Source organism: Salmo salar, chromosome ssa02, assembly GCF_905237065.1.
Source record: "Salmo salar chromosome ssa02, Ssal_v3.1, whole genome shotgun sequence".
NCBI lineage: Eukaryota > Metazoa > Chordata > Actinopteri > Salmoniformes > Salmonidae > Salmo > Salmo salar.
Window position 1 is genome coordinate 62347199 of NC_059443.1, and position 27333 is coordinate 62374531.

The 27333-nt window shown below is 42.0% G+C and overlaps 2 protein-coding genes and 1 long non-coding RNA gene across 4 annotated transcripts in view; 1 reads left to right on the top strand and 2 right to left on the bottom strand.

Moving 5' to 3' along the window:
* LOC106588887 (transmembrane channel-like protein 5) overlaps positions 1-15714 on the bottom strand; it is a 28736-nt gene extending 13022 nt beyond the window's left edge. The window contains exons 1-9 of one of the 2 annotated variants that reach the window (XM_045707304.1): positions 15324-15714; positions 14554-14732; positions 12989-13246; positions 8970-9047; positions 6587-6703; positions 6077-6179; positions 3866-3947; positions 3181-3441; positions 2842-2990 (exon numbers count right to left, since the gene is read on the bottom strand). In XM_045707304.1, coding sequence (XP_045563260.1) covers positions 2842-2990; positions 3181-3441; positions 3866-3947; positions 6077-6179; positions 6587-6703; positions 8970-9047; positions 12989-13208 — 1010 coding nt within the window. In that variant the 5' untranslated portion in view covers positions 13209-13246; positions 14554-14732; positions 15324-15714. Of the gene's footprint in view, positions 1-2841; positions 2991-3180; positions 3442-3865; positions 3948-6076; positions 6180-6586; positions 6704-8969; positions 9048-12988; positions 13247-14553; positions 14740-15323 lie in introns of both variants that reach the window. The other variant, XM_045707307.1, reaches the window with a different exon arrangement.
* A 191-nt stretch (positions 15715-15905) lies between these two features.
* The window catches only part of LOC106588876 (nodal modulator 1), a 38081-nt gene continuing 26653 nt past the window's right edge, over positions 15906-27333 (top strand). The window contains 15 exon segments of the mRNA XM_045707313.1: positions 15906-16191; positions 16707-16974; positions 17184-17332; positions 17648-17803; positions 18573-18658; positions 18791-18936; positions 20540-20687; positions 20960-21136; positions 23453-23598; positions 23854-23968; positions 25562-25659; positions 25735-25918; positions 26333-26463; positions 26759-26914; positions 27106-27184. Coding sequence (XP_045563269.1) covers positions 16176-16191; positions 16707-16974; positions 17184-17332; positions 17648-17803; positions 18573-18658; positions 18791-18936; positions 20540-20687; positions 20960-21136; positions 23453-23598; positions 23854-23968; positions 25562-25659; positions 25735-25918; positions 26333-26463; positions 26759-26914; positions 27106-27184 — 2055 coding nt within the window. The 5' untranslated portion in view covers positions 15906-16175.
* LOC123730488 (uncharacterized) lies at positions 26356-26827 on the bottom strand. The gene is made up of 3 exons (XR_006761925.1): positions 26737-26827; positions 26552-26629; positions 26356-26441 (listed from the first exon to the last, which is right to left on the bottom strand). It is a non-coding gene; the product is annotated as an uncharacterized lncRNA (long non-coding RNA).

Sequence of the window (27333 nt, forward strand, 5' to 3'; positions counted from 1 at the left end):
CATACAACAACACAGAGTTACACATGGAATAAACAAAACATACAGTCAATAATACAGTAGAACAAAAGAAAACAAAAAGTCTATATACAGTGAGTGCAAATGAGGTAAGTTAAGGCAATAAATAGGCCATGGTGGCGAAGTAATTACAATATAGCAATTAAACACTGGAATGGTAGATGTGCAGAAGATGAATCTGCAAGTAGAGATACTGGGGTGCAAAGGAGCAAGATAAATAAATAAATACAGTATGAGGATGAGATAGGTAGATAGATGGGCTGTTTACAGATGGGCTATGTACAGGTGCAGTGATCTGTGAGCTGCTCTGACAGCTGGTGCTTAAAGCTAGTGAGGGAGATATGAGTCTCCAGCTTCAGAGATTTTTGCAGTTCGTTCCAGTCATTGGCAGCAGAAAACTGGAAGGAAAGGCGGCCAAAGGAGGAATTGGCTTTGGGGGTGACCAGTGAGATATACCTGCTGGAGAGCGTGCTATGAGTGGGTGCTGCTATGGTGACCAGTGAGCTGAGATAAGGCGGGGCTTTACCTAGCAGAGACTTGTAGATAACCTGTAGCCAGTGGGTTTGGCGACGAGTATGAAGCGAGGGCCAACCAACGAGAGCGTACAGGTCGCAATGGTGGGTAGTGTATGGGGCTTTGGTGACAAAACGAATGGCACTGTGATAGACTGCATCCAGTTTGTTGAGTAGAGTGTTGGAGGCTATTTTATAGATGACATCACCGAAGTCGAGGATCGGTAGGATGGTCAGTTTTACGAGGGTGTGTTTGGCAGCATGAGTGAAGGATGCTTTGTTGCGATATAGGAAGCCGATTCTAGATTTAATTTTGGATTGAGATGCTTAATGTGAGTCTGGAAGGAGAGTTTACAGTCTAACCAGACACCCAGGTATTTGTAGTTGTCCACGTATTTTAAGTCAGAGCCGTCCAGAGTAGTGATGCTGGACGGGCGAGCAGGTGCGGGCAGTGATCGATTGAATAGCATGCATTTAGTTTTACTTGCGTTTAAGAGCAGTTGGAGGCCACGGAAGGAGAGTTGTATGGCATTGAAGCTCGTCTGGAGGTTAGTTAACACAGTGTCCAAAGAGGGGCCAGAAGTATACAGAATGGTGTCATCTGCGTCGAGGTGGATCAGATAATCACCAGCAGCAAGAGCAACATCATTGATGTATACAGAGAAGAGAGTTGGCCCGAGAATTGAACCCTGTGGCACACCCGTAGAGACTGCCAGAGGTCCGGACAACAGGCCCTCCGATTTGACACACTGAACTCTATCAGAGAAGTAGTTGGTAAACCAGGCGAGGCAATCATTTGAGAAACCAAGGCTGTCGAGTCTGCCAATAAGAATGTGGTGATTGACAGAGTCGAAAGCCTTGGCCAGGTCGATGAATACGGCTGCACAGTAATGTCTCTTATCGATGGCGGTTATGATGTCGTTTAGGACCTTGAGCGTGGCTGAGGTACACCCATGACCAGCTCTGAAACCAGATTGCATAGCGGAGAAGGTACGGTGGGATTCGAAATGGTCGGTAATCTGTTTGTTAACTTGGCTTTCAAAGACAGGGTAGGATAGATATAGGTCTGTAGCAGTTTGGGTCTAGAGTGTCACCCCCTTTGAAGAGGGGAATCTTTGGGAATCTCAGACGATACGAAAAAGAGGTTGAACAGGCTAGTAATAGGGGTTGCAACAATTTCGGCAGATACTTTTAGAAAGAGAGGGTCCAGATTGTCTAGCCCGGCTGATTTGTATGGGTCCAGAGTTTGCAGCTCTTTCAGAACATCAGCTATCTGGATTTGGTTGAAGGAGAAATGGTGGGGGCTTTGGCGGGTTGCTGTGGAGGGTGCCGGGCAGTTGACCGGGGTAGGGGTAGCCAGGTGGAAAGCATGGCCAGCCGTAGAGAAATGCTTACTGAAATTCTCAATTATAGTGGATTTATCAGTGGTTACAGTGTTTCCTAGCCTCAGAGCAGTGGGCAGCTGGAAGGAGGTGCTCTTATTCTCCATGGACTTTACAGTGTCCCAGAACTTTTTGAGTTTGTGTTGCAGGAAGCAAATTTCTGTTTGAAAAAGCTAGCCTTAGCTTTTCTAACTGCCTGTGTATATTTGTTCCTAACTTCCCTGAAAAGTTGCATATCACGGGGGCTATTCGATGCTAATGCAGAACGCCACAGGATGTTTTTGTGCTGGTCAAGGGCAGACAGGTCTGGAGTGAACCAAGGACTATATCTATTCCTAGTTCTACATTTCTTGAGTGGGGCATGCTTATTTAAGATGGTGAGGAAGGCCCTTTTAAATAATAGCCAGGCATCATCTACTGACGGGATGAGGTCAATGTCATTCCAGGATACCCCGGCCAGGTCGATTAGAAAGGCCTGCTCGCAGAAGTGTTTAACCATTTTTAACCATTTGCACATCGTTACAACACTGTATATATATATAATATTTGTGATGTCTTTATTCTTTTGGAACTTCTGTGAGTGTAATGTTTACTGTTCATTTTTATTGTTTATTTCACTTTTGTATATTATCTAAGAGAGAGAACAGGGGTCACTTTACTGCACTATTACAACATGAAGGAAAGGTTAAATAAATATCATAAAGGTATGATGTGAATGTCATGGCATTGGTGATTTGATTGACATCATAAATGTGAGATCAACTGTCTTTGATAAATGATTTACTGGCACTTGAAACCAATGAAGAAGCACATGGAAACCAAACCATGCACGACATAAATGACAGTCCAAAGCAGAGTTAATAGTGGTCAATACAATGTTACTGTTACATGATCACTGTGGACTATGCTGTGCAGTCCCATCCCATACTGACCTGTAGATGAGGGCGGCTCCACACAACACCATGTAGGCTGCTATGGTGAGGAAGTAGGCCAGCTGCATGTTGTACTCAGGCCAGCCCCCTGTTCCTTGTGTTTTATTACTGTAGCCGCCATAATACATCACCGTGTGGCTGAAATAACCCTGTGGGGAAAATAGATACATCAAAATAAAACATTTTTTATCACACAGTAACTGTTCACTGTATGCTGACTTTACAGTACGGGGTGTAGTATAACAAATATGTTGATCAAGTTAGTAGTGTATGCTGCTATGGAATGATTCATTCAAAAGCCTCTACTAGAAGTAGCGGGAATAGTAAACAACAACAAACCGCTCCGGTAAGTATCTCTAGGCCTTTGAAGCTGACCCCAGTGGGGATGTCTGGCGTGGGGTGATAGATGAGCTGCGGGATGGTGATGAAACCAAAGTTGACCAGGAAGGAGAAGATGTTGAACATCAGCAGCCATTTTAGGAACTTGAAGTAGGAGAGGACCCCCGTGCCAAATTTACCACCGACCTCCTTCATGGTACCCCGCCACAGTTCCAGGGTCTGCCTGGCTGAAGTCATGTTAGCACCGCACCTACGGAAAGCCTGCGAGGGAAGACTGGTCTGAGAACAGTGGTGGGGGTCTTGTATGTCACAAATGCACCGTCATAGATTTCATAGCACAGTTGTCATAGAATAGGTATAATTGTCAATAGAGGATGTGGATGATGGAACAGTAATAATGTTCAATGTAAGTAGAAAGTTATTGTATTGTAGCCGGCATGGTGGCAGTCAGTTTCTGCTTTTGCCAATGTTCAAGTGTCGCTGAATGCAGAGACAGAATGTCACCCTGGCAAATTGTATTACTCATAAAAGGCATAATGATTTAGTGATAGCCAACCACAGGAAGTGTTGCACTTTGCCATAGTCTAATAGGGCACTGCTTGTGCAGTACAAGGACACACAGGAAGTAAAGTTGGGCATCAGGACAGGAACACACACAAAGATGTCAGAGAGTCAAACTGCTCACCAGTGAGAAAGATGTCGAGCAGTCTGAAAAGCAGTTCAGTTGCCGGGACTTTTTGAATGATTTCAACGCCAATACTTGGCCCCTAGGAGATATGAGATCAAACAAATATAAAGATTACAGTCTGATACAGTTATGTAGCGTATGATAATAACATACGCACATCACAGCGTTATCTCTTCATAAAATATATGACCTGTCAAAAGTTGCACAGTGCTCTTGGCTGGCTGTGTTGCTGTAAACTTTGGACTTGGCCGATGCGATGCGCTTATGGTAAACACTTCTTCCTTACCCGCATACTGCAAGAAGGTGTGTGTGTGTGTGTGTGTGTGTGTGTGTGTGTGTGTGTGTGTGTGTGTGTGTGTGTGTGTGTGTGTGTGTGTGTGTGTGTGTGTGTGTGTGTGTGTGTCTGTGTGTGTGACTATTCTCCCCAATGATCTTGCAAGCATTGCAAGCCTACATAACTGCACACTCAATGCCCTACCTACCCTTGTACATAGTATTTATTTTACTACCCCTGGTAATAAGTTCATCTTTCCATAGTAAAACTGAAAGAAAACAGGCAGCTTTTGACCTATGACGGTGACATGACAACTATACAGTTGAAGTCGGAAGTTTACATACACCTTAGCCAAATACATTTAAACTCAGTTTTTCACAATTCCTGGCATTTAATCCTAGTAAAAATTCCCTGTTTTATGTCAGTTAAGATCACCACTTTATTTTAAGAATGTGAAATGTCAGAATAATTGGAGAGAGAATGATTCATTTCAGATTTGATTTGTTTCATCACATTCCCAGTGGGTCAGAAGTTTACATCCACTCAATTAGTATTTGGTAGCATTGCCTTTAAATTGTTTAACTTGGGTCAAACATTTTGGGTAGCCTTCCACAACCTTCCCACAATAAGTTGGGTAAATTTTGGCCCATTCCTCCTGACAGAGCTGGTGTAACGGAGTCAGGTTTGTAGGCCTCCTTGCTCACACACGCTTTTCAGTTCTGCCCACACATTTTCTATAGGATTGAGGTCAGGTCTTTGAGATGGCCGCTCCAATACCTTGACTTTGTTGTCCTTAAGCCATTTTGCCACAACTTTGGAAGTATGCTTGGGGTCATTGTCCATTTGGAAGACCCATTTGTGACCAAGCTTTAACTTCCTGACTGATGTCTTGAGATGTTGCTTCAATATATCCACATAAATTTCCATCCTCATGATGCCATCTATTTTGTGAAGTGCACCAGTTCCTCCTGCAGCAAAGCACCCCCACAACATGATGCTGCCACCCCCATGCTTCACGGTTGGGATGGTGTTCTTCGGCTTGCAAACCCCCCCCTTTTAACTCCAAACATAACAATGGTCATTATGACCAAACAGTTCAATTTTTGTTTCATCAGACCAGAGGACATTCCTCCAAAAAGTAAGATCTTTGTCCCCATGTGCAGTTGCAAACCGTTGTCTTGCTTTTCTATGGCGGGTTTGGAGCAGTGTCTTCTTCCTTGCTGAGCGGCCTTTCAGGTTATGTCGATATAGGACTCGTTTTACTGTGGATATAGATACTTTTGTACCCGTTTCCTCCAGCATCTTCACAAGGTCCTTTGCTGTTGTTCTGGGATTGATTTGCATTTTTCGCACCAAAGTACGTTCATCTCTAGGAGACAGCGGTATGACAGCTGCGTGGTCCCATGGTGTATATACTTGCGTACTATTGTTTGTACAGATGAACGTGGTACCTTCAGGAGTTTGGAAATTGCTCCCAAGGATGAACCAGACTCGTAGAGGTCTACAATTGTTTTTCTGAGGTCTTGGCTGATTTCTTTTGATTTTTCCATGATGTCAAGTAAAGAGGCATTGAGTTTCAAGGTAGGCCTTGAAATACATCCATAGGTACACCTCCAATTGACTCAAATGATGTCAATTAGCCTATCAGAAGCTTCTAAAGCCATGACATCCTTTTCTGGAATTTTCCAAGCTGTTTAAAGGCATAGTCAACTTAGTGTATGTAAACTTCTGACCCACTAGAATTGCGATACAGTGAATTATAAGTGAAATAATCTGTCTGTAAACAATTGTTGGAAAAATTACTTGTGTCATGCACAGTAGATGTCCGACTTGCTAAAACTATAGTTTGCTAACAAGAAATTTGTGGAGTGGTTGAAAAACGAGTTTTAATGAGTCCAACCTAAGTGTATGTAAAAGTCCGACTTCAACTGTACCTGATGTGTTTCTTGTCATCAAAGCTCATAGGGAGGTCTCGGATGGCCTTGATTCTGTCCCTCGTTGACATAGCAACCAGCTCTTTGACCAAGATCTGTTCCTCTGTTGGACAAAGACATGATAAGACAGATCTGTGAGGTTATTAATCATAGTATGCCTTTAAAATCAGAGTTGTAATATAATATAAAAAATTATAATAATATATTAATACATAATATAACGTATAATATATGAGTTTGTCATTGTGATTTAAGGATAAGAAGTGATGTAGGGTTAGGATTGAGTAATAAAGTCATTACATAGTAGGAAACGTCTTATACTTCAATCAGTGAGTGTATCCAGAATATGACTTGGATAACATTGTCCTGAACTGATTGAAAAGAGAAACATCATATTTCTACAAGGAGAATGGACAGGCATTCTCAACAGTTGTTGTGCCCATAGGAATACAATTATAGTAATTTAACTTCTATGACTGTTCCCTAGGCTCTCCATTCTTCATCCCTCACCATTTTCCATCTCATTCCTGATGTCGTCCTCAGAAAGGCCCAGATTGCCCAGAGCAGCCTCTCCTACAGGGAATAGACTCATCTTCCTCGACCCCCTGAACCTCATCGAAACATGACCTGGGAGACATGAGGACATCTAATTAAACACAGCTGACAGCCTAGCTATTACTGAGGAATTATGAGCTTAATAATGTGTGTTGAACAAATAGAAAGTCATCCATCATAGGCTTACTATCAGCACTAACAATACAGAGGATATATAATATGTTAAGCTAATAGAAAGTACTACACATTCTATTTATTCATTTCAGATCATGTCCACCCATTCACTTGGCAAACACAATTCATTCCCATAATTACAGTGCAGACAAGTGAACATACAAAGAACGGCATGCACATACAACTTACAATATATCATGGTTTATTGGTTCACTCACTGACATGGTCCTTGATTGCACAAGGAAGTAGTTTTAGGTGGCTTGAAAGGGGAGACTCACAATCACATTGCATGGGTGTATCGTGAGTCAATATTTACACTGTGCAAATAAGTGTTAGCTGCTGATGATCAACTTTGATTAAACCAAATCGAGGTTGTTAAAAAAAGGTTTCCAATAGGTTGTCCCCATAGCAGAACCATTTTTGGTTCCAGGTAGAACCATTTTGGTTGCAGGTAGAACCCATTTGGTTCCACGTAGAACCTGGAACCAAAAGGGTTCTTCGTGGAACCAATAAGGGTTCTTCAAAGGGTTCTCCTGTGGGGACCGCCAAATAATCCTTTTAGGTTCTAGATAGCATATTTTTTTTCTAAGAGTGTACTATATTTCACATCCTTTTGACAAACGCAGTAGCATGACTAGCTGACAATGAAAAAACACTGTAGATTACACACTCTAATACAAACTAACCTCTTTAGATTGTGAAATTGTTTCCCCAAGCCTTATCTGTCCCATTAGAGTTAGCCATTATAACCATGCTAACCGAGTAACGCTGCTACACCTGTGACATATTGTGTGTCTTTGTTAAGGCTAAATCATTGAGAAAGTATAAAAGGCTAAAGAGGCAACCACTCTACAGATGTCGGATCTTAATTTGATCACCCTGTTTCAGGAGAACTTTCCTGTAAAACCTGTAGTGCATTTGAGGTTTTAAAAAGACTAATTTCCGCTTTGAAATTTCAGACAAATGTATCAAACCCTAAGAAAATGTCCATTAATTATAATCCACATCATAATTCACATTTCCTACTGCTGCAAGATCATTTTCCTGCTATAGCAAACTGGTTCAAATTAAGATACTACATCTGTACATTTCTTGGTTAGTTTTTTTTTCTTTTTTTCCCCACCTTTATTTAACCAGGTAGGCCAGTTGAAAACAAGTTCTCATTTACAACTGAAACCTGGCCAAGATAAAGCAAAGTAGTGCGACACAAACAACAACATAGAGTTACACATGGGATAAACAAACGTACAGTCAATAACACAATAGAAAAGTCTATATACAGTGTGTGCAAATGTAGTAAGATTAGGGAGGTAAGGCAATAAATAGGCCAAAGTGGCAAAATAATTACAATTTAGCAATTAAACACTGGAATGATAGATGTGCAGAAGATGAATGTGCAAGTAGAGGTACTGGGGTGCAAAGGAGAAAAAATATATAACAATATGGGGATGAGGTAGTTGGGTGGGCTATTTACAGATGAGCTATGTACGGGTGCAAGGATCGGTAAGCTGCTCTGACAGCTGATGCTTAAAGTTAGTGAGGGAGATATAAGACTCCAGCTTCAGTGATTTTTGCAATTCGTTCCAGTCACCGGCAGCAGAGAACTGGAATGAAAGGCGGCCAAACGAGGAGTTGGCTATGGGGATGTCCATAGCAAACACCTAATCATCAGTCCTCATGATGAGACCATATTACCTGGATTGTGTTCATTAGGCAACAAATGGAAGAAAACAGACTGAAACGGGGAGGGACTACCTGGACTTGTCCAAAAAGAAACGCTCATTGTAACGTTTCGTTGTAAAACGTTTTGCTACGTTTTGCCTTAATCAATACAGCCCTGTAAATTGTTAGCACCATAGTTTCCCGGGATGGTATTTTTCTGCCAACTTCCTTGTGCTGCCTGTCGTCTACCTTTGGGTAATGTTTTATTAGACATTGGATCGTCATAAATCATCTTAAAACCTCTTAAGGCTCTGACCTTTTTTTTCAATGTTTGCCTAAAATGACATACCCAAATCGACCTGCCTGTAGCAAGGATAGTGCAACAACTAACCTCAAAGGTTCTTATGATCAAAGGGACCAACTGAAAGCTAAAGAAGTAAAGTAAGGAAGTAAATAGAGAGTAATCTACTGTATGTGCTTTTTAAAGTGGTTTGAACAGTACCTGCAGTCGCAGATGGAAGTCGTACAGGAGGCGTTGTGTCATAATGCGTTGCCTGGTCGATCTGGTACCCGCTGTGATCTGAACATCATGGAGAACAGAACACTAGGCTCATTAATTGCATCCACCTAATTTTCGAACGTTGCTATGGGCGCAGCCAAACAATGGAAGTGATGGATTCGATTTCTGTTTTACTTACCTAGTGCAGCGTGCATGTGGCAATTTTGCTAAAGTAAATTGTTTGAAGGAGTCAATTTGTCCAGTATAAAAGTCAAGTAAACAAGTGTAATTGTATATGTATTTCATTCAAGTTCTCAAACGTTAGCTAGACCTACTAGTAGTTAAGTTGTGATAATTACGTGAATTGTGTTGTGTGTGAGATAAAGGCCTCCACAAAGCCTATAACTATAACGATAAACTATAGACTACATAACTATAAAACGTTGGTGAGCATCCACACTAGAGGAAAGTATATCGTTTATTGTTCTGCAGTCCTGCACCTGTCAATCAACTGATCAACGAATTCTACTGCACACTGCCTATTAAGAAGGTGGTAACACAAGACCATTCATGAGGTCTCTAACACACAGATACTGGTTCAGACCAGTGCTTTCAGGGTGTCTCCATTGTCATAGTGACAACTGCAAATAATACTTCAATGTACATCTAGGCCAAATGAAAAATAATATAGTAACTCGTATTTAAATGTAGCGGTTGAACAACAAACGCCGAGCCTGCATATATTTTACAGCAGCTCATTGCCTCGTCGCTCAAGTGGTTTGCAAGTGATTTCCATTTTTCTAATGGTTGTCAATTCCTTTGTGTCTTATTTTTCACTGTGCTCATCTAGGCTATGTCCTGTACAACTATTTGCAATGCATCAGTGCAACAATGTTATAATCATAACAGGCCAAACGTGATCAATCACACCAACACACTTTCTCTCCTCAACTCTCCATCAAATGGATTGTCTATGCTGTAGGCCTGTTTTACATTCAGCAATTAGTAAATGCAAGCCTGCTTCTTTCCTGAATAGGCTATTAGGCTTTGTAAAATAAAAAAAAGTATAAAAAGAAATGTCCTATCGCTTTTGTAGCCTATAGCTTTCCTGGGATTTCACCAGAAGAGGAATCGCCTATTGCAGAGAGGCTGAGAGGCTTGTTATAGCCTGTTGCGCACGGGAACAGCTGGAAACGAGAGGCTAGTGATGTGTAGCTGAAGTAAGAAGCTAAATATTAGCTAGTTATTAGGCCATGCATTAGCTAAATATTAGAGCTATAGTCTAAATATTTACCTGTCAAAGATTATGAAATGGTCCTCCAGGCTGCGCTCTGTGGTTCACCGGCACTCAAAGTTCCATTATTGATTAGGCATAGGACTACGTTTTTAGACAATACATTATTGTACCTGGGCTACAACAACACAGTGCAACGAGGAATGTATTATTGTTATGAAGTGAGCACACAAGTATTGTCCATAGGCTGTAAACTGCAGTGATGTGATTTGAATAAGTAGGCTAAAGAAGAAAGGTCGAAATAAGGGTCCAAAAAGCTTTTGTACTCTGTCTTTTCCTGAGACTCCTCAAGATTTAAGAGGAATAGCTGTCAGTAGAGAGGCCAGGTGCGTAATTGCACAACAGAACAAAGACGGACTGGCTCGAGATGTAGCCTAAAGTAGAAGTGTATGCATATTAGGCAATTATTTATAAGCTCAATGTTAGGCTTAATACTGTAGTGAATATATTAAGTCAATTTACACAGCAAAATAAAAAAAAGTTCATCAGATAACGAAATCATAGGTGGCTCTACACTATGTGGGCTCCCGAGCTGCGCTGAGTGCGCTCGCTCCCAGTCCCCGGGTTTGCAGCTGGAAAAGCTACCATATGTTAAAAAAATTTAGGGACAATAAATGTATCCTACCTAGGCTACCACAACACAATGTAATGAAGAATGTTATTTATTGTTTTCAAGTGAGTACAAAACTGTAGTCTAGCCTGTAAACTGCAGTGAATAGCCTATGCCATTTGAAAAACCGCTCAAAAGCCTGGCGTTTTGAATACATCCCGGTAGCCTGCCTGATTGGGCAATCATTTGAATCAGCTATGTTTTTTTCTCTCTGCAGTTTAGTCTACATGGTCCAGGCACATAAGGCAAGTAATATGTTGTATTTTGTCAGGATGTTTCGCTATCAGAAACATGCCAATTGCAAGGATTTTTAGTGGAGCACATATGAATTATGATAAAGCATGAGCGCGGAGGAAGTTGTATCACAGGAGGTTGGTGGTACCTTAATTGGGGAGGACAGGCTCATGGTACTGGCTGGAGAGGAATTAGTGGAATGGTATCAAATACATCAACATATGGTTTAATGCCATTCCCAATGGTGGAACAAGCTCCCTCACGACGTCAGGACAGGGGAGTCAATCACCACCTTCTGGAGACACCTGAAACCCCACCTCTTTAAGGAATACCTCTACCCCCCCCAAAAAAAAATATAATATATATATATATATATAGATGTACTATTGTAAAGTGGTTGTTCCACTGGATATCATAAGGTGAATGTACCAATTTGTAAGTCGCTCTGGATAAGAGCGTCTGCTAAATGACGTAAATGTAAATGTAAATGTAATTCCAATCGCTCCATTCCAGCCATTATCATGAGCCATCCTCCCCTCAGCAGCCTCCATTGATGTTGTATCAATAGTTTGAGCATTTGGCTTCCGTGTTTTAAAAGCGTTCGAAAAGTAGGTGGATATGGTACCTATAACAACATTGAAAACACAAACAGACATAACCAAACAGACGGCAGGAAGTAATAGAAGAAATTCAAAGTCACTTAGCAACACAGAACCTGAAGACCAGCCACACTGAAATACTACTCCATTCCCAACCTGGACTCAGGGGTAGACTTAACATAGTAAAGTAAATCCAGACACTCCTATTAGTACGATATGTTACGTTTCATATGGTACTGTATGTATTCATTTGTGGATGTCCATCCATTTCATATTATATATTACGAATGACAATTCATATGATATGTTACAAATTGCAATTCAAACAATATGTTACGAATTGCAATTCGTACAATATGTTACGAATTGGCAAAGCATATTGTAACGACCCTGGGTTTCTAAGCGCGGATATGCTTGTGCTTGGCCGGTGAGCGCGTTCCTGTAAGACGCAGAGTCTCAAGCTAGTGCGAGGATGCGCTCTTTGAAAGGAGGGAGTAGTGTAACGACCCTGGGTTTATAAGCGCAGATATCGACTCTGCCGCTTGGGCATGCTTTTGCGGCACAGTCGATAGCGCGCTGGACTTCGGGCTAGAAGGTCGAGCGTTCGAGACCTGCTCCCTGCTGTTTCATTACAATATATGTTACGAATTCCAATTTGTTGTGGCTAACGTTAGCTACGTAGCTAAGTGGCTAATGCTAACATTAGCTAGGTGGCTAATGTTAGCTAGGCTAGGGGTTAGGGGTTAAGGTTAGGGTTAAGGTCAGGGTTAAGGTTCGAGTTAGGTTAAAGGGTTTGGCAATGAGGCCCTTCATCTACGTCCCCAGAGTAGGATGAACTCATAGATACCATTTTTATGTCTCTACGTGCAGTTTGAAGGAAGTTGCTATCTAGCACTAGCACAATTGCTAACTAGCGTAAGCGCTATTGCTACTAAGCATTGGCTCGCGAAACTACCTCAAACTTCCTTCATACTGGACTTATGTAAACATACTAAACGTAACATATCATACTAATTTGAGTGTCACGGATATATATTTACTATGTTACGTCTAGTCTATGCAACCAGGCTGCCATTCTAACAAAATCATGGCCACACTATCCTCTCAGAACCCGGAACCAAATCTTGGGAGGAGAGACTACCCTTACAGCACAAGGGATCATATTTCACTGATCTGTTTACAATACAATCTCCCATCAGAAAACGTGTGTACTGCCATTACATCGGTGTGTAACATTACTTTTTTCTATTGTCTAATTAATCAATTCAATCAAACATCGACTTACTGAGGTCATGCTGCTGCCATCGTGGGCTCTCCGACCGGGGAGGAAGGAGACCCATGGGAATGCTGTCTCTGTCCCCTCCAGCTCCCCTCCTGCCACCCGCCCCAGGGCACTCTCTCCTGGGCATCGTCGTAGCTGTACTGGACCCCTCCTGGGAGCTGCTGAAGGTCGGACCTACCCCTCTCCCCCCCGGCTCCATCATCCCTGGGGTAGGGGTTACCATGGGGGTTACTGTGATGGGATTGGGATTTCCTGGAAGGACTGGAGAGAAGGACGGAGGAGATAACATTACTGGTGGGTTGTTGTTTAAACCCTGCATCGGTCAGTCCAACGCCTTAACCATTATACTCATAAGGTTGTTGATGGTGTTCTAAAGATCATGCTACAATATTATTATAGACATATGACATCTGTCATAGACAATATATCACGTCCTGACCATAGAGAGCTCGTATTTTTCTATGGTAGAGTAGGTCAGGGCGTGACTGGGGGGTTTTGTCTAGTTTATTTATTTCTGTGTTTGGTTCTAGTTTCTTTTTTCTATGTTGGGTTTTTTGTGTAGTTTAAATTTTCTATGTTGTGTTCTAGGTTCTTTTTTCTGTGTTGGGTTTTTGTCTAGTTTATATTTTCTATGTTGTGTTCTAGGTTCTTTTTTCTAGGTTGGGTTTTTGTCTAGTTTAAATTTTCTATGTTGTGTTCTAGGTTATTTTTTCTATGTTGGGTTTTTTGTCTAGTTTACATTTTCTATGTTGTGTTCTAGGTTCTTTTTTCTAGGTTGGGGTTTTCGTATGATTCCCAATTAGAGGCAGCTGGTCATCGTTGTCTCTAATTGGGGATCATATTTAAGTTGTTGTTTTTCCCACTAGTGTTTGTGTGAGATTATTTTGAGTTAGTGCATGTAGCACCTCTTTGTCACGGTTTGTTGTTTGGTTTATTGCATGTCTTGCATAGTTTCACATTATAATAAAATATGTGGAATGATATTCATGCTGCGCCTTGGTCCGTTCATTCACACACTCGTGAGACAATAATGTTTTTTTTCTGAGGCGCTATAAAGTGAGTCTCTTATAAGACATACCATTACTTTGGTCACACCCCTGAAGGTTCATGACCGTCTCTAGTACTTAGCACAACATTCACTTAAAATGACAACAAACTCCTTACTGTAACACAACCTTCAACACACAAAGGAGGAGAATTGGACCACTTTGACAGTATTCATTTTAGGGATAGTTTCCTGCTACAATATGTGATGGCACAGGCATTCTAAAAAATCTGACACCAATTGAGAGATTAGAGATGTGACCAAGCACAATGATGGTTTACATTTAAAAATACAGAACAAAAGATCCTCTCAGAATTATCTTCTAATACTGGACAATTATGTTTTACTTCACTTCTCATATTTGTGTTATTTGTGCCCTCTCCCCCAAAAAATGTTTAAGAGCTGTCATTCAACATTTCATTCAGGCCGTCTACCCATTACCCATAGGTTTGATTAACTGTACCCAGTTAAAGCAGAATTATAAACATCCAAACAATACAATTGTACAAGTTGACACACATACCTCCTATCTATCTCCAGGGTGTCACTGTCATGATAGGCAGGGTTGTTATATTCTCCAGTGTTGTTGTAGTGTGACATAGGGATCCTTGGCTTGATCTTCTTCTATAGTGGTTAACCCGGCGGTGGTTTCTGTCTGTCCCTCTCGTCTTTAGCCCCCTGGAGGTCTGAAAGGTCCTCCTACTGTATTCTCAGTAAAACAATTAGTGAGAATCAGCTTGCCATTACATAAAATGAGAACTGGAAACGAGACATAAACGTGCCACTAGCTTGGGTATAAAGAAGGGGAAAATACAAGACTTCTGAGATCATTCCTCGATGCTATTCCTATCTTCCTTTCACAAATAAAGCTGTGCTATCTAATACACATCACATGTTTTGGATTGAATGGCTGTCTTCAGTCAGTTATTTAACTCCCCTGTCCTATCCCTGTGTATATCATTACTTATTAACACAGGGATATGGTTTCTGTCTTGCCATGGTCTGTGCCTCAGTGCTGCCCAATGGCAGTAAAGTAGGCAACGTAGAAGTAACAAATTCCAGAGCAACAAAGTCTGGAAAGAAATCTGACTAACAAATATGTTGACATGGTAGTTTATTGTGGGAAAACACATAGAAGTCATATGTGACAGTGAATCTTTGTGTTGTCAAATTAAGAGAAATATAACCATGTTTCAAATAATAATAGTATACACTGCTGTTGGATAAAGTAACAATTTAAACCTATTGTATCAAACAATTGTTTAAAAGAATAAATCCACAGAGTGTAATTACCTGGTTAATAATGTGCTGCTTATTCAGGGAAATCTGCTGTCTGCTTGAACAGATGTTGCAGTCCGAGGCTGTCTCCTTTTCCTTATAATCCAGGTTTAAAGTATCAACTGTGGTAGCTAGAGCGCAGCTCTGAGATATCTATCTACCTTTGTTGAATTTTATCACTGTGTGTCCGTCAGACTACCCGGAACTGTGCACTTGAAATAAAGGTAAAAGTCCCGGGGTTCTGAATGCCATATGCAAATCGAATAGGCTGCTATGGTTGGCATAATGACAAGTATTTCCAAATGATTCCGATAGGACGTAAAAATTAATTGGCATAATAAGATATGGGACGGCCAAGGGCTCAACTGTGTTATTACGAATGACTTCATGTGCAGTGTGCAATAGGATAGGGAATTGCGATGAAGAGCCATAATGATTAACTTTTGTCTTCGACTCTCTATTTAAAACACAATGTCAAACAAAATGTTGAATTCTGTGAATAACAGCATAATAACCAATTAAATATATATAATTTGTTATATTTGTTATAGCTAACTAGCTATAACAAATACACGTCAAATTGTTGGTCGGGTCGTTTGTCAGTATTGAAATGTGATTAAACACCAGCCATATCCAAAATTAAATAAGCACGATTGTTGTGTATAATTGTGGGAAAGAATGCTATCCCGATCTAGTATTTATACATCTAGCCTCCAGAGTTGCGTCGCTTTGGGATTCAGGAAAGGGAATGCGGCTTTGTTTTCATTCTGCTGACTGACAGCCAACGTCAGCTAGCTACGCTAGTTAGCTAACGAAGTTGTTCATTAAACTTTCTTTGATATTAAAAGTGCACGAGGACAACTGAACATGGAGAGAGACTCAGGTAACTAAGCAAATTAAATTTCATATGGACCTTCTCAGCAAGTAAGTTAGTAAATGTAGCCAGTTATCTAGCTAGACAAGGCAGGTAAACTTTCCTAATGCTAAAAAGCTATCCAGCCAACGTTAGCAAGCTAACGGTAGCTATCTAACTTTTAGCTGAAACTGAGCCAATTGTTGTTATTGAAAGAAAACTTCCCTTACTCTTTGAGTTTATGACATTAAATAACAACAGTAACTTGGTTGCTGAAGATATGTTTTGATAGTTGTAATTGTTGAGGTGTGGTTGTTGTAGTTTTTCAAGTGTAAGTTACATGTCTGTTGCAATGACTGTATGGCTACACCACTTCCTGTGCATTCACAGCCAGATAGTTTAGTGAGTTCAACAGTATGATATCAATACAGTGTATTGCATTCAAGTACTGCTCTTTAAACCCCACATTTTACTCTCACTTTATGAACTTTAACCCCCAGCCTCTTCCCCATAACACTTTTTTTTACTGTATTTCTCTCTGACAGTGTTCCACACTGACCGTCTGGGAGCACCACGTAACCCACTACTGGACCAGCTCCCCAGCTACCAGTCTCTGCTGTACCACAGAAAGCCCTCAGCCTCGGGCAGTACCAAGCGCCGTGGCAGCTCACGGACCAGGCTGGGCTCCTCCAGCAGTGGGAAATGGGGACAGACCACAGTGGCCAGACAGCATGAGGAGAAACACAGGACTCAGACCCTACAGAGACCAGTCAGGGAACTGCCCAAACCTATGGCGGAGAAACGCAGAGACAAGTCAGATCTCTAATATGTCTTCATGCAGTGTTATACTGGTGTAAAATGTTGTATTGTAATGATAAATGAAAAGGGTTGCACTGTGTAATAACATTTCTATACTATGTAACTGTTTAAGTTACAGCACATCAGAGATTTTTGTTTTTAACTGAGTCTTACTGTGCTGGAAGTAATTGGTTATCTGCCTTCATTGCCTTCACTCACTGTAGGGACCAGCGTTTGGAGCAGGCCAAGGATCTGAGCAGTTGGAGTCAGTGCAGACAGAGCACCAGACGGACCCTGAGGAGGCTGAAGGAGGATGGGTTTGAGATGCTCAGCAACCTGGAGCTCTGGAGGGGAGACATCCATGTCATTGAGGGTAAGAGAATGGATGCCAGTGACAAAACAACCTGTTACTCCAATTGACTTCTATTGACATCGATACATGATTTATGTCAAAGGCTTAGTTACACAAACAAAGTTCAAAATTGGATTTGTGAGGGACAACGGCAGAGTGTCCACAGAGATGATGTAATATCGCTGATGAAAATTGGGCAATTAAAAGTTTTCTTGATCACTTGTGTGTCTTCTGTTGGAAGCATTGAAAGATATGAGTGCATTGATGTTGATCTCTTTAAAATCCAGGATGGTATCTTAATCACTCATCCTTTCCCTTCTCTGTGTCCTATCACAGGGATGTTTGGCACGGGGATCCTGTCCTACTTCTCCTTCCTGCGTTTCCTGGTGCTGCTCAACTTCATCATGGTCCTGCTCATGTTCGGCTTCGTCATGCTGCCCATCATCACCGCCCCCCATGCCTCTGGGAACACCACATTCAACCACGTAGATGGTAACACAGGCCTTTACGTGTTATAGAGTAAAGTGGACCATATTATACATGTAACTGTCAAGATAAAGGAAACACACAGACCCTTTAAACCGCCTATGCTCCTTTGAGACCCGTCTTTCAAAGTCACTTCTTCTAGCCTTGGTAGCGAAAATAATAAGCATTTTTATACATGACTCTAAGCATGATGGGATGTTAATTACTGAATTAACTCAGGAACCACACCCGTGTGGAAGCACCTGCTTTCAATAGACTTTGCATCCCTCATTTGCTGAAGTGTTTCCTTTATTTTGGCAGTTACCTGTACATCACAGGAGGTTGGTGGTACTTTTAATTGGGGAGGACGGCTCGTGGCAATGGCTTGAGCAGAATGTGTGTAATGGTATCAAATACATCAAACACATGGTTTCCATGTGTTTGGTGCCATTCCATTCGCTCAGTTCCAGCTATTATTATGAGCCTTCCTCCCCTCAGCAGCCTCCACTGCTGTACATCAATTATATAGTATTTATGTAAACTGTAGGTCTGTAAGAGATTACACCACATTCAACCATGTTAGAGAGGAGAGATATGGTGCATGTAGTCAGTAACTGTTCTGCGACATCAAGAGCATCAGTCATCTTTACATTAGAATAGGAATGTTTTATTGTTAATCTCATCTAGTATATATATATATATATCTATATATATATTTTTTTTTTATTCATTGTTAATGGACTTCTAGAAAGATGTCTTACCAGTATTATATTGTTGCTTCTGTTGTGAACCACAGGCTTTGAGTGCAGTAACTACCCTAGCACCTCTCGCCGTGGCCTGGTGATTTTCCACCAGCACATCACAGACCTCCTCTCAGGGGCGGTACGGACTACCCTCCTCATATACCACGCCCTCTTATTCATTTAATTCAGTCACTCATTGTACGCCTGCATAGCACTGTAGATGCTGTTCTGGGACTGAGAATGACTCCCTTGTTTGTTTCACATCTTAAAGGGCTTTCTGGAGCAGACCTACCTCTTCTATGGTTACTACAAGGTAGAGACCATTCACTTCCCTAAGTTCACCTACAACCTGCCTCTGGCCTACCTGCTGGTCACCATAGCCTACCTCTTCCTCAGTCTCATATGGATAGTCAAAAGGTAAAAAAGTGCCCTATCTTACTGTATTCAGACCAGTCAATTATACTAGTCTTTTGGATAAACCGGTCCTCAAAAGGCATATCTTCTCAAACATGCACATGCTGTCCAATTGTTTTTCATGATCAAATCAAATCAAAGTTTATTTGTCACGTGCGCTGAATACAACAGGTGTAAACCTTACAGTTAAATGCTTACTTACAGGCTCTAACCAATAGTGCAAAAAAGTTGTTAGGTGAACAATGTGTAAGTAAAGAAATAAAACAACAGTAAAAAACAGGCTATATACAGTAGCGAGGCTATAAAAGTAGCGAGGCTACATACAGACACCGATTAGTCAGGCTTGTTGAGGTAGTATATACATGTAGATATGGTTAAAGTGACTATGCATATATGATGAACAGAGAGTAGCAGTAGCGTAAAAGAGGGGTTGGCGGGTGGTGGGTGGCAGGACACAATGCAGATAGCCCGGTTAGCCAATGTGCGGGAGCACTGGTTGGTCGGCCCAATTGAGGTAGTATGTACATGAATGTATAGTTAAAGTGACTATGCATATATGATAAACAGAGAGTAGCAGCAGCGTAAAATGAGGGTTTGGGGGTGGGGCACACAATGCAAATAGTCCGGGTAGCCATTTGATTACCTGTTCAGGAGTCTTATATGGCTTGGGGGTAAAAACTGTTGAGAAGCCTTTTTGTCCTAGACTTGGCACTCCGGTACCCTTGCATGCGGTAGTAGACAGAGCAGTCTATGGCTGGGGTGGCTGGGGTCTTTAACAATTTTTAGGGCCTTCCTCTGACACCGCCTGGTATAGAGGTCCTGGATGGCAGGCAGCTTAGCCTCAGTGATGTACTGGGCCGTACGCACTACCCTCTGTAGTGCCTTGCAGTCAGAGGCCGAGCAATTGCCGTACGAGGCAGTGATGCAACCAGTCAGGATGCTCTCGATGTTGCAGCTGTAGGACCTTTTGAGGATCTCAGGACCCATGCCAAATCTTTTTAGTTTCCTGAGGGGGAATAGGCTTTGTCCTGCCCTCTTCACGACTGTCTTGGTGTGTTTGGACCATTCTAGTTTTTTGTTGATGTGGACACCGAGGAACTTGAAGCTCTCAACCTGCTCCACTACAGCCCTGTTGATAAGAATGGGGGTGTGCTCGGTCCTCCTTTTCCTGTAGTCCACAATCATCTCCTTAGTCTTGGCTACATTGAGGGATAGGTTGTTATTCTGGCACCACACGGCCAGGTCTCTGACCTTCTCCCTATAGGCTGTCTCGTCGTTGTCTGTGATCAGGCCTACCACTGTTGTGTCGTCTGCAACTTAATGATGGTGTTGGAGTCGTGCCTGGCAATGCAGTCGTGGGTGAACAGGGAGTAGAGGAGGGGACTGAGCACGCACCCCTGTGGAGCTCCAGTGTTGAGGATCAGCGTGGCAGATGTGTTGCTACCTACCCTCACCACCTCGGGGCGGCCAGTCAGGAAGTCCAGGATCCAGTTGCAGAGGGAGGTGTTTAGTCCCAGGATCCTTGCATGACCTTTGGGTCACTGTTATAGAAATACTTACGTTTTTTAGCAATTTCCAAATCTGCATTTCTCGTCGTTCCCCAAAGGTCTGCGACTGGCTTTAAGCGTAAACTGGTGCAGGACGAGGATCGCTTCCAGAGCTTCTGCAGCAAGATCTTTGCCGGCTGGGACTTCTGTATCGTCAACGACAGCGCAGCCAGGCTCAAGAGGAGCAGTCTTCTTTATGAACTGAAGGTGAGATGGCAATAGTCAGTCGATAGTATAGGTTGACTCAAAACGACAGGGAGAAATGTGATTCAACACTATTGACAAAGTGAATTGAAGTCCTCAGTTCACCCATTCCAGTTACAGCCATATAATGTAACAGAACTGTATTGGTTCACTTCTGTTTACCACTCGCTTTTCACTGACTCCTTTCAGAAGGAGCTGTGTTTATTTGTTTATTAATATATACAGTATAAGTGCTTATAACTATATTAATTCCTCTGTCCTTTCTATGTCAACAGACTGATCTGGAAGAGGAGCGCATCAAGCAGAAGATAGCAGACAGGACACGGAAGGAGAAGTGTCGGATCTACGTGATCCAACTGATCCTGAATCTGTTTGTGATCGCTGTACTGGCGGCGTGCTTCTACTCCATCTATATAGCCACCAACTTCTCCCAGAAAGCACAGATGACTAAGGTAACTAGGCAAGTCAGTTAAGAACATATTCTTATTTACAATGACGGCCTACCCCAGCCAAACCTGGACGACGCTGGGCCAATTGTGCGCAGCCCTATGGGACTCCCAATCACGGCCGGATGTGATACAGCCTGGATGCGAACCAGGGTCTGTAGTGACACCTCTAGCACTGAGATGCAGTGCCTTAGACCGCTATACCACTCGGGAACCCCATGTAGTGGAGGATTCTTTTTAAATCACATTGTGATAAACCTTTAAACAGCAACGCTAGTTTAGTTCAGTTTAGTTTAATTTCATGTGTACTATGGGAGCTTAAAGCTGAATTGCAGTAGCACATACAAGAAAACAAATGTAAATCAATGCTCAACATAAAGGGAGTTGAAGCGTGAATGGAGGAGGAGCATCTTGGTCACAGCCAGGAAGGATAGTTGGTCAGAGAGTCGGTCAGAGACAGGTAGTCTCCTCAGCACACCTTGCTGTCCCTGATGTCCTCAGCCTCTCCTTATGGACTCTGTAGGTAGCTGGTCAATAGACATATGCTTATTTCAGATCTGATACATATGTCTAAGTTTAGCACAGTCAAACATACGGCACACGGGTGCTCTGAGTAAAAACTGAAATATATACTTTTATTATAATAGTTTTCCCCGGGGAAATAAATGATCTTAATCTCCATTGAAATGACTAAAACCAAATCTAAACGGTAGAATTGATAATGGACCTACATTTATAGTGTCGTCACTCTGTTGTGTCTTTGGCATCATTAAAATTGAAGACATATTTTGTCAAATCAATTCTCTGTAATTATTATTACGTGATTAAACTAATCATGTAAATGTAATTAACTAGGAAGTTGGGGCACCAAGTTAAATCTTCAGATTACAAAGTTATCATTTTCCTAATGTAACTCTTCAGATATTTTAATATCTGATCAATTAGTCTTCTAATTAATGAATTATTCTTTACCTCACGTTAGTCTCATTCAAACGTCGTAAATTGTTGGTTATCTGCACGAACCCAGCCTTTACTATGAATCATCCATACACCAATTGTCTTAATCATTTATTTACTAACTAACTAAATAATCACAGAAATGCATAAACAAACAAACAGTAGATATGGTTACAAGGAAATGATAGGGGAGGTTCCCTAGTGGGCTAAGCCGATATGACGGCTTGGTGGACAAAGGGAAGTGGGTGTGGTCTGAGAAGGGCGCGAAAGACAAAAGAGTCACTACACAGTTGATAATTATATTAATTGAAATGCTAATCTTTTGCACATGAACGCTCACTCATTGAGGAATAATTGCAATCAATATATATTTACGCTCAGTGTGTCGTCGTGATCTCTGTTGGAATCGTCCGTCTTTCTGTTGGAAAGTTCATCCAAGCGTCTCTCTGCTTCCCTGGAGTCTTTCGTGGTTAGAATGGGTACTTCAGAGTACCATTCAGAAATGTTCTTATAGAATAGATGTTTCGGCAGTTGTCGGTCTTCGCATCCAATGGTACATCATTTCTAGCTGCAGACTAGTAATTAGTATCTAAGATTTGCTCTTATTCTGTCAGGATCGATAGTCTCAGAGTTGAACCATTTCCACCTGTGTAGCCAATGCTCCACGTGGTTTGGTTAGGAATTCAACAAGCATTACAACTTTAGCTTATACTGAGGTTTTTGTGGTCTCTACTCAAACCTTCGCCCCCACGGTGATCGAGGTACGCGTGGTCTGGAGAGGATTTCTTCAGGTGGGGGTTTTATTCGGAACAGTAGAAAAGGGCTGTCCCATGAGCCAGATCATGTCTGTGTTCATGGGGGCGGGCCAATGACTTAGTTAAACTTTAAAGGGAATACAATTCTCTCACCTTAACAGTTTAAAATCACATTACATAATTTCACAAATAGTCTAATCTTTACTCATTCATTTTATACAATAATTAGACTCAAACCTCATAACGGAGGCACCTGTATAAACAGACTTTTGGTAATGTGGCCGTATTGTCTTTCATGAGGTCACAAACATGAAACAAAACAGACCGGGTCGTAGCTGGCTTCTCCACCGACCATTTACACATTCTCCAAAACATGGATATTGTTCAGTTCTCAAGTTCTGTGATGTAGAAGAAGTTCCTTTGTTCTCTCTATGTGTCTCTTTCTGCATGGCCAGGAGGAGAGAGTCTCCTCCAGGAATTTACGACCTGAGATAACAGAACCTGGGTGTTGGAGGGGGAAGCCACTCGCTATACCCAAAGAGGGCCACGTCATGACAACTCTTTCCAGCATCCTTTTCTGTTTTACCTCAAACACGCGTTGTCATAACAGGTGAACTTCATCCTGGACCTGATCTATGAGTATCTGCCTTCCATCGTCATCACCCTGGCCAACTTCATCACACCCCTCATCTTCTCCCTCATCATCCAGTTTGAAGACTACTGCCCTGCCTTCGAGATCCGCTTCACTCTCATGAGGTAAACAACAGGGCTGGGGTTGTTTTTATTTCTATTCAGTCAATACATTTTTCAGTTTACTTCCTGAATTGATATGACATTTATCCTAACCCTGGCAACCAAGCACTTTCTTCTGTGAAAATCAATGAATGATGCTGTTGATGTTTCACACTGATTCCAGTTTGCATACTGATGTAGCACCCTGGTATGGATGAATAGATTTGAGCATTTTAACACCAACGCAATTTCTTTGTAAATGTCTTAATCTTTCCACAGGTGTGTGTTCATGCGCCTGACCAGTATCTGTGTGCTTCTCGTCTCCCTCTGGGGTCAGATCACCTCTTGCCAGGAAGGCAACTGTGTCTGCGGGTACAACCACATCCTCTAACCGGTGAGTGGAGGTCAAAGGTCACTGTAGATATACAATACCAGTCAAGTTTCTTTATTTTTACTATTTTCTACATTGTAGAATAATAGTGAAGACATCAAAACTATGAAATAACACATATGGAATCATGTAGTAACCAAAAAAGTGTTAAACAAATCAAAATATATTTTAGATTTTAGATTATTCAAAGTAGCCACCCTTTGCCTTGATGACAGCTTTGCACTTTCTTGGCATTATCTCAATCAGCTTCACCTGGAATGCTTTTCCAACAGTCTTGAAGACATTCCCACATATGCTGAGCACTTGTTGGCTGCTTTTCCTTCACTCTGCGGTCCAACTCATCCCAAACCATCTCAATTGGATTGAGGTCGGGTGATTGTGGAGGCCAGGTCATCTGATGCAGCACTCCATCACTCTCCTTCTTGGTCAAATAGCCCTTACACAGCCTGGAGGTGTGTTAGATCATTGTCCTGTTGAAAAACAAATGATAATACCACTAAGTGCAAACCAGATGGGATGGCGTATTGCTGCAGAATGCTGTGGTATCCATGCTGGTTAAGTGTGCCTTGAATTCTAAATAAATCACCAACAGTGTCACCAGAAAAGCACCATGGTAGCTTCATGGTGAGAACCACACATGTGGAGATCATCCGTCCACCTATTCTGCGTCTCACAAAAACACAGCAGTTGGAACCAAAGATCTCAAATTTGGACTCATCAGACCAAAGGACAGATTTCCACCGGTCTAATGTCCATTGCTTGTGTTTCTTGGTCCAAGCAAGTCTCTTCTTCTTATTGGTGTCCTTTAGTAGTGGTTTCTTTGCAGCAATTCAACCATGAAGGCCTGATTCACACAGTCTCCTCTGAACAGTTGATGTTGAGATGTGTCTGTTACTTGAACTCTGTGAAACATTTATTTGGCCTGCAATTTCTGATGCTGTTAACTCTAATGATCTTGTCCTCTGCAGCAGAGGTAACTATAGGTTTTATTTTCCTGTGGCAGTCCTCATGCGAGTAAGTTTCATCATAGCGCTTGATGGTTTTTGCGACTGCACTTGAAGAAACGTTCAAAGATCTTGAAATGTTCCGTATTGAATGACCTTGATGGACTGTCGTTTCTCTTTGCTTATTTGAGCTGTTCTTGCCATAATATGGACTTGGTCTTTTACCAAATAGGGCTATCTTCTGTATACCAGCCCTACCTTGTCAGCCCTACCTTGATGGTCTCAAATGCATTAAGAAGGAAAGAAATTCCACAAATTCACTTTTAACAAGGCACACCTATTAATTGAAATGCATTCCAGGTGACTACCTCATGAGCTGGTTGAGAGAATGCCAAGAATGTGCAAAGCTGTCATCAAGGCAAAGGGTGGCTACTTTGAAGAAACTGAAATATAAAATATATTTTGATTTGTTTAACACTTTTTTGGTTACTACATGATTCCATATGTGTTATTTCATAGTTTTGATGTCCTCACTATTATTCTACAATGTAAAAATAAAGAAAAGGTAGGTGTGTCCAAACTTTTGACTGGTACTGTACATATTGATATTGGACGTTACTGTGATCTCATATGATTCTGCCTCTGCCTATAGTGTTGGGAGTCTCGCGTGGGCCAGGAGATGTACAAACTCATGATCTTCGATTTCGTCATCATCGGTGCCGTCACTGTCTTTGTGGAGTTCCCTAGGAAGTAAGTCATCTTTTCTCTCTTCTTCTCTCCTCTCCTCTTCTGACAGTTCTCTCTCTCTCTCTCCCTCCCCCCTAGACTCATAGTGTACTACTGTGACTGTGGCCTGGCCAAGTGGTGGGGCCAGCAGGAGTTTGCCATCCCCCAGAACGTCCTGCAGATTGTGTACGGCCAGACCATCTGCTGGATCGGGACATTCTACTGCCCCCTGCTGCCCGCCATCTGCACCATCAAGTACTTCATCATCTTCTACATCAAAAAGGTAGCATACCATAGAAATATAAATACTAGACTGTATCAATGTACTGTGATAGGTGGGCCGGAGGCCATAATTGTAGTTCTATGTAATACAGTACAGTAAAAGCATCAGGAAGGTACTTTATATGAATGACTGTTGGTATTTTTGGTTGTAGCGTATGGTTTAAGCTGGGTCTAAACATCTGGTTAAATACTGTAGGTAACCGTGGTTCCCTGATTGAGTTAAGACATACATTAGACATACTGTACCACATAGGTAATAGTATAGGTCAGGATATTTCCTTATCCTAATTCCTTCAGCCAATTGATAGAGAAAAGGAATATCCCATACCTGTGTGTATTATGTTGACTGAAACGACTGAAAGGGAATTCTCACCCACAGATACGTTGATTAATGTATGTATTGTCTACCCTGCAGGTGACCCTGGTGAATAACTGCCGCCCGGCCACCCGTCCGTTCCGAGCCTCCAGCTCCAACTTCTTCTTCCTGGCTGTGCTGCTGATTGGCCTGGCATTGGCCTGTGTACCTGTCACCATTGGCATCGCACAGTGAGTACATGGCTGCAGTTAGCCTAGCATGCATGCATCTTTATTTCCATAGATAACCATCAATATGGGTAATTGCATTGAAACTCACCATGCACCAATCTCATACCCGTTTCACACTGCTGAGCCTAACTGAGCCTAGCTTAGCTGTACTGTTGCTGAAACTGGGCTGGAAAGGAAAATATTTGAGTCAGCACAGTACAGTTTGGCTTGGCACCATAGTGTGAAAATAGTATCAATCTGCTCCTAGATCAGTTGTTTGGGACATAAACTAACCCTCCCGTTTCTCCCTTATCAGGATCAGCTGTTCCCAGGCCTGTGGTCCATTCGTTAACTACACTACATCCTGGGAGGTGCTCCCCCGGACGGTGTCCCAGCTGCCTACAGGAGCACGCACATTCCTCCTGGCCATCTCCTCTGAGGCCTTCGCCGTCTCCCTCTTTGTCATCACATGGTACGGGTTCTGGCCAATGATATCACTCCTGTCTACGGTTCATTGTCATTTGATATCCAGGCCGATAGATTGTGGTTTCAGCCAATCAATCAATAAAATGTATTTATAAAACCCTCTTTTCATCAACACGTTGTCACAAAGTGCTATCAAAATTCTGCTTTGTTAACTGTTGTGTCTCTTTCCTCCCTCAGCCTGGCCATGTTTTATGTCATTGCTCTAGCTTGAGCGCACAAGCAAGTGATCAACCAACTGAGGGAACAACTAGTCATGGTGAGTAGCTACAGTAACCGGTCTACATGGCTGCACAACTCTATACTGTACAGTAGCTTCATAGGACTTAGCTGTAGGGACAGGATTATTTTCCTGACCAGAAAAAAATCTAGGTCCTAGTTATCTGGCATAACATTGTTATAGGGTTA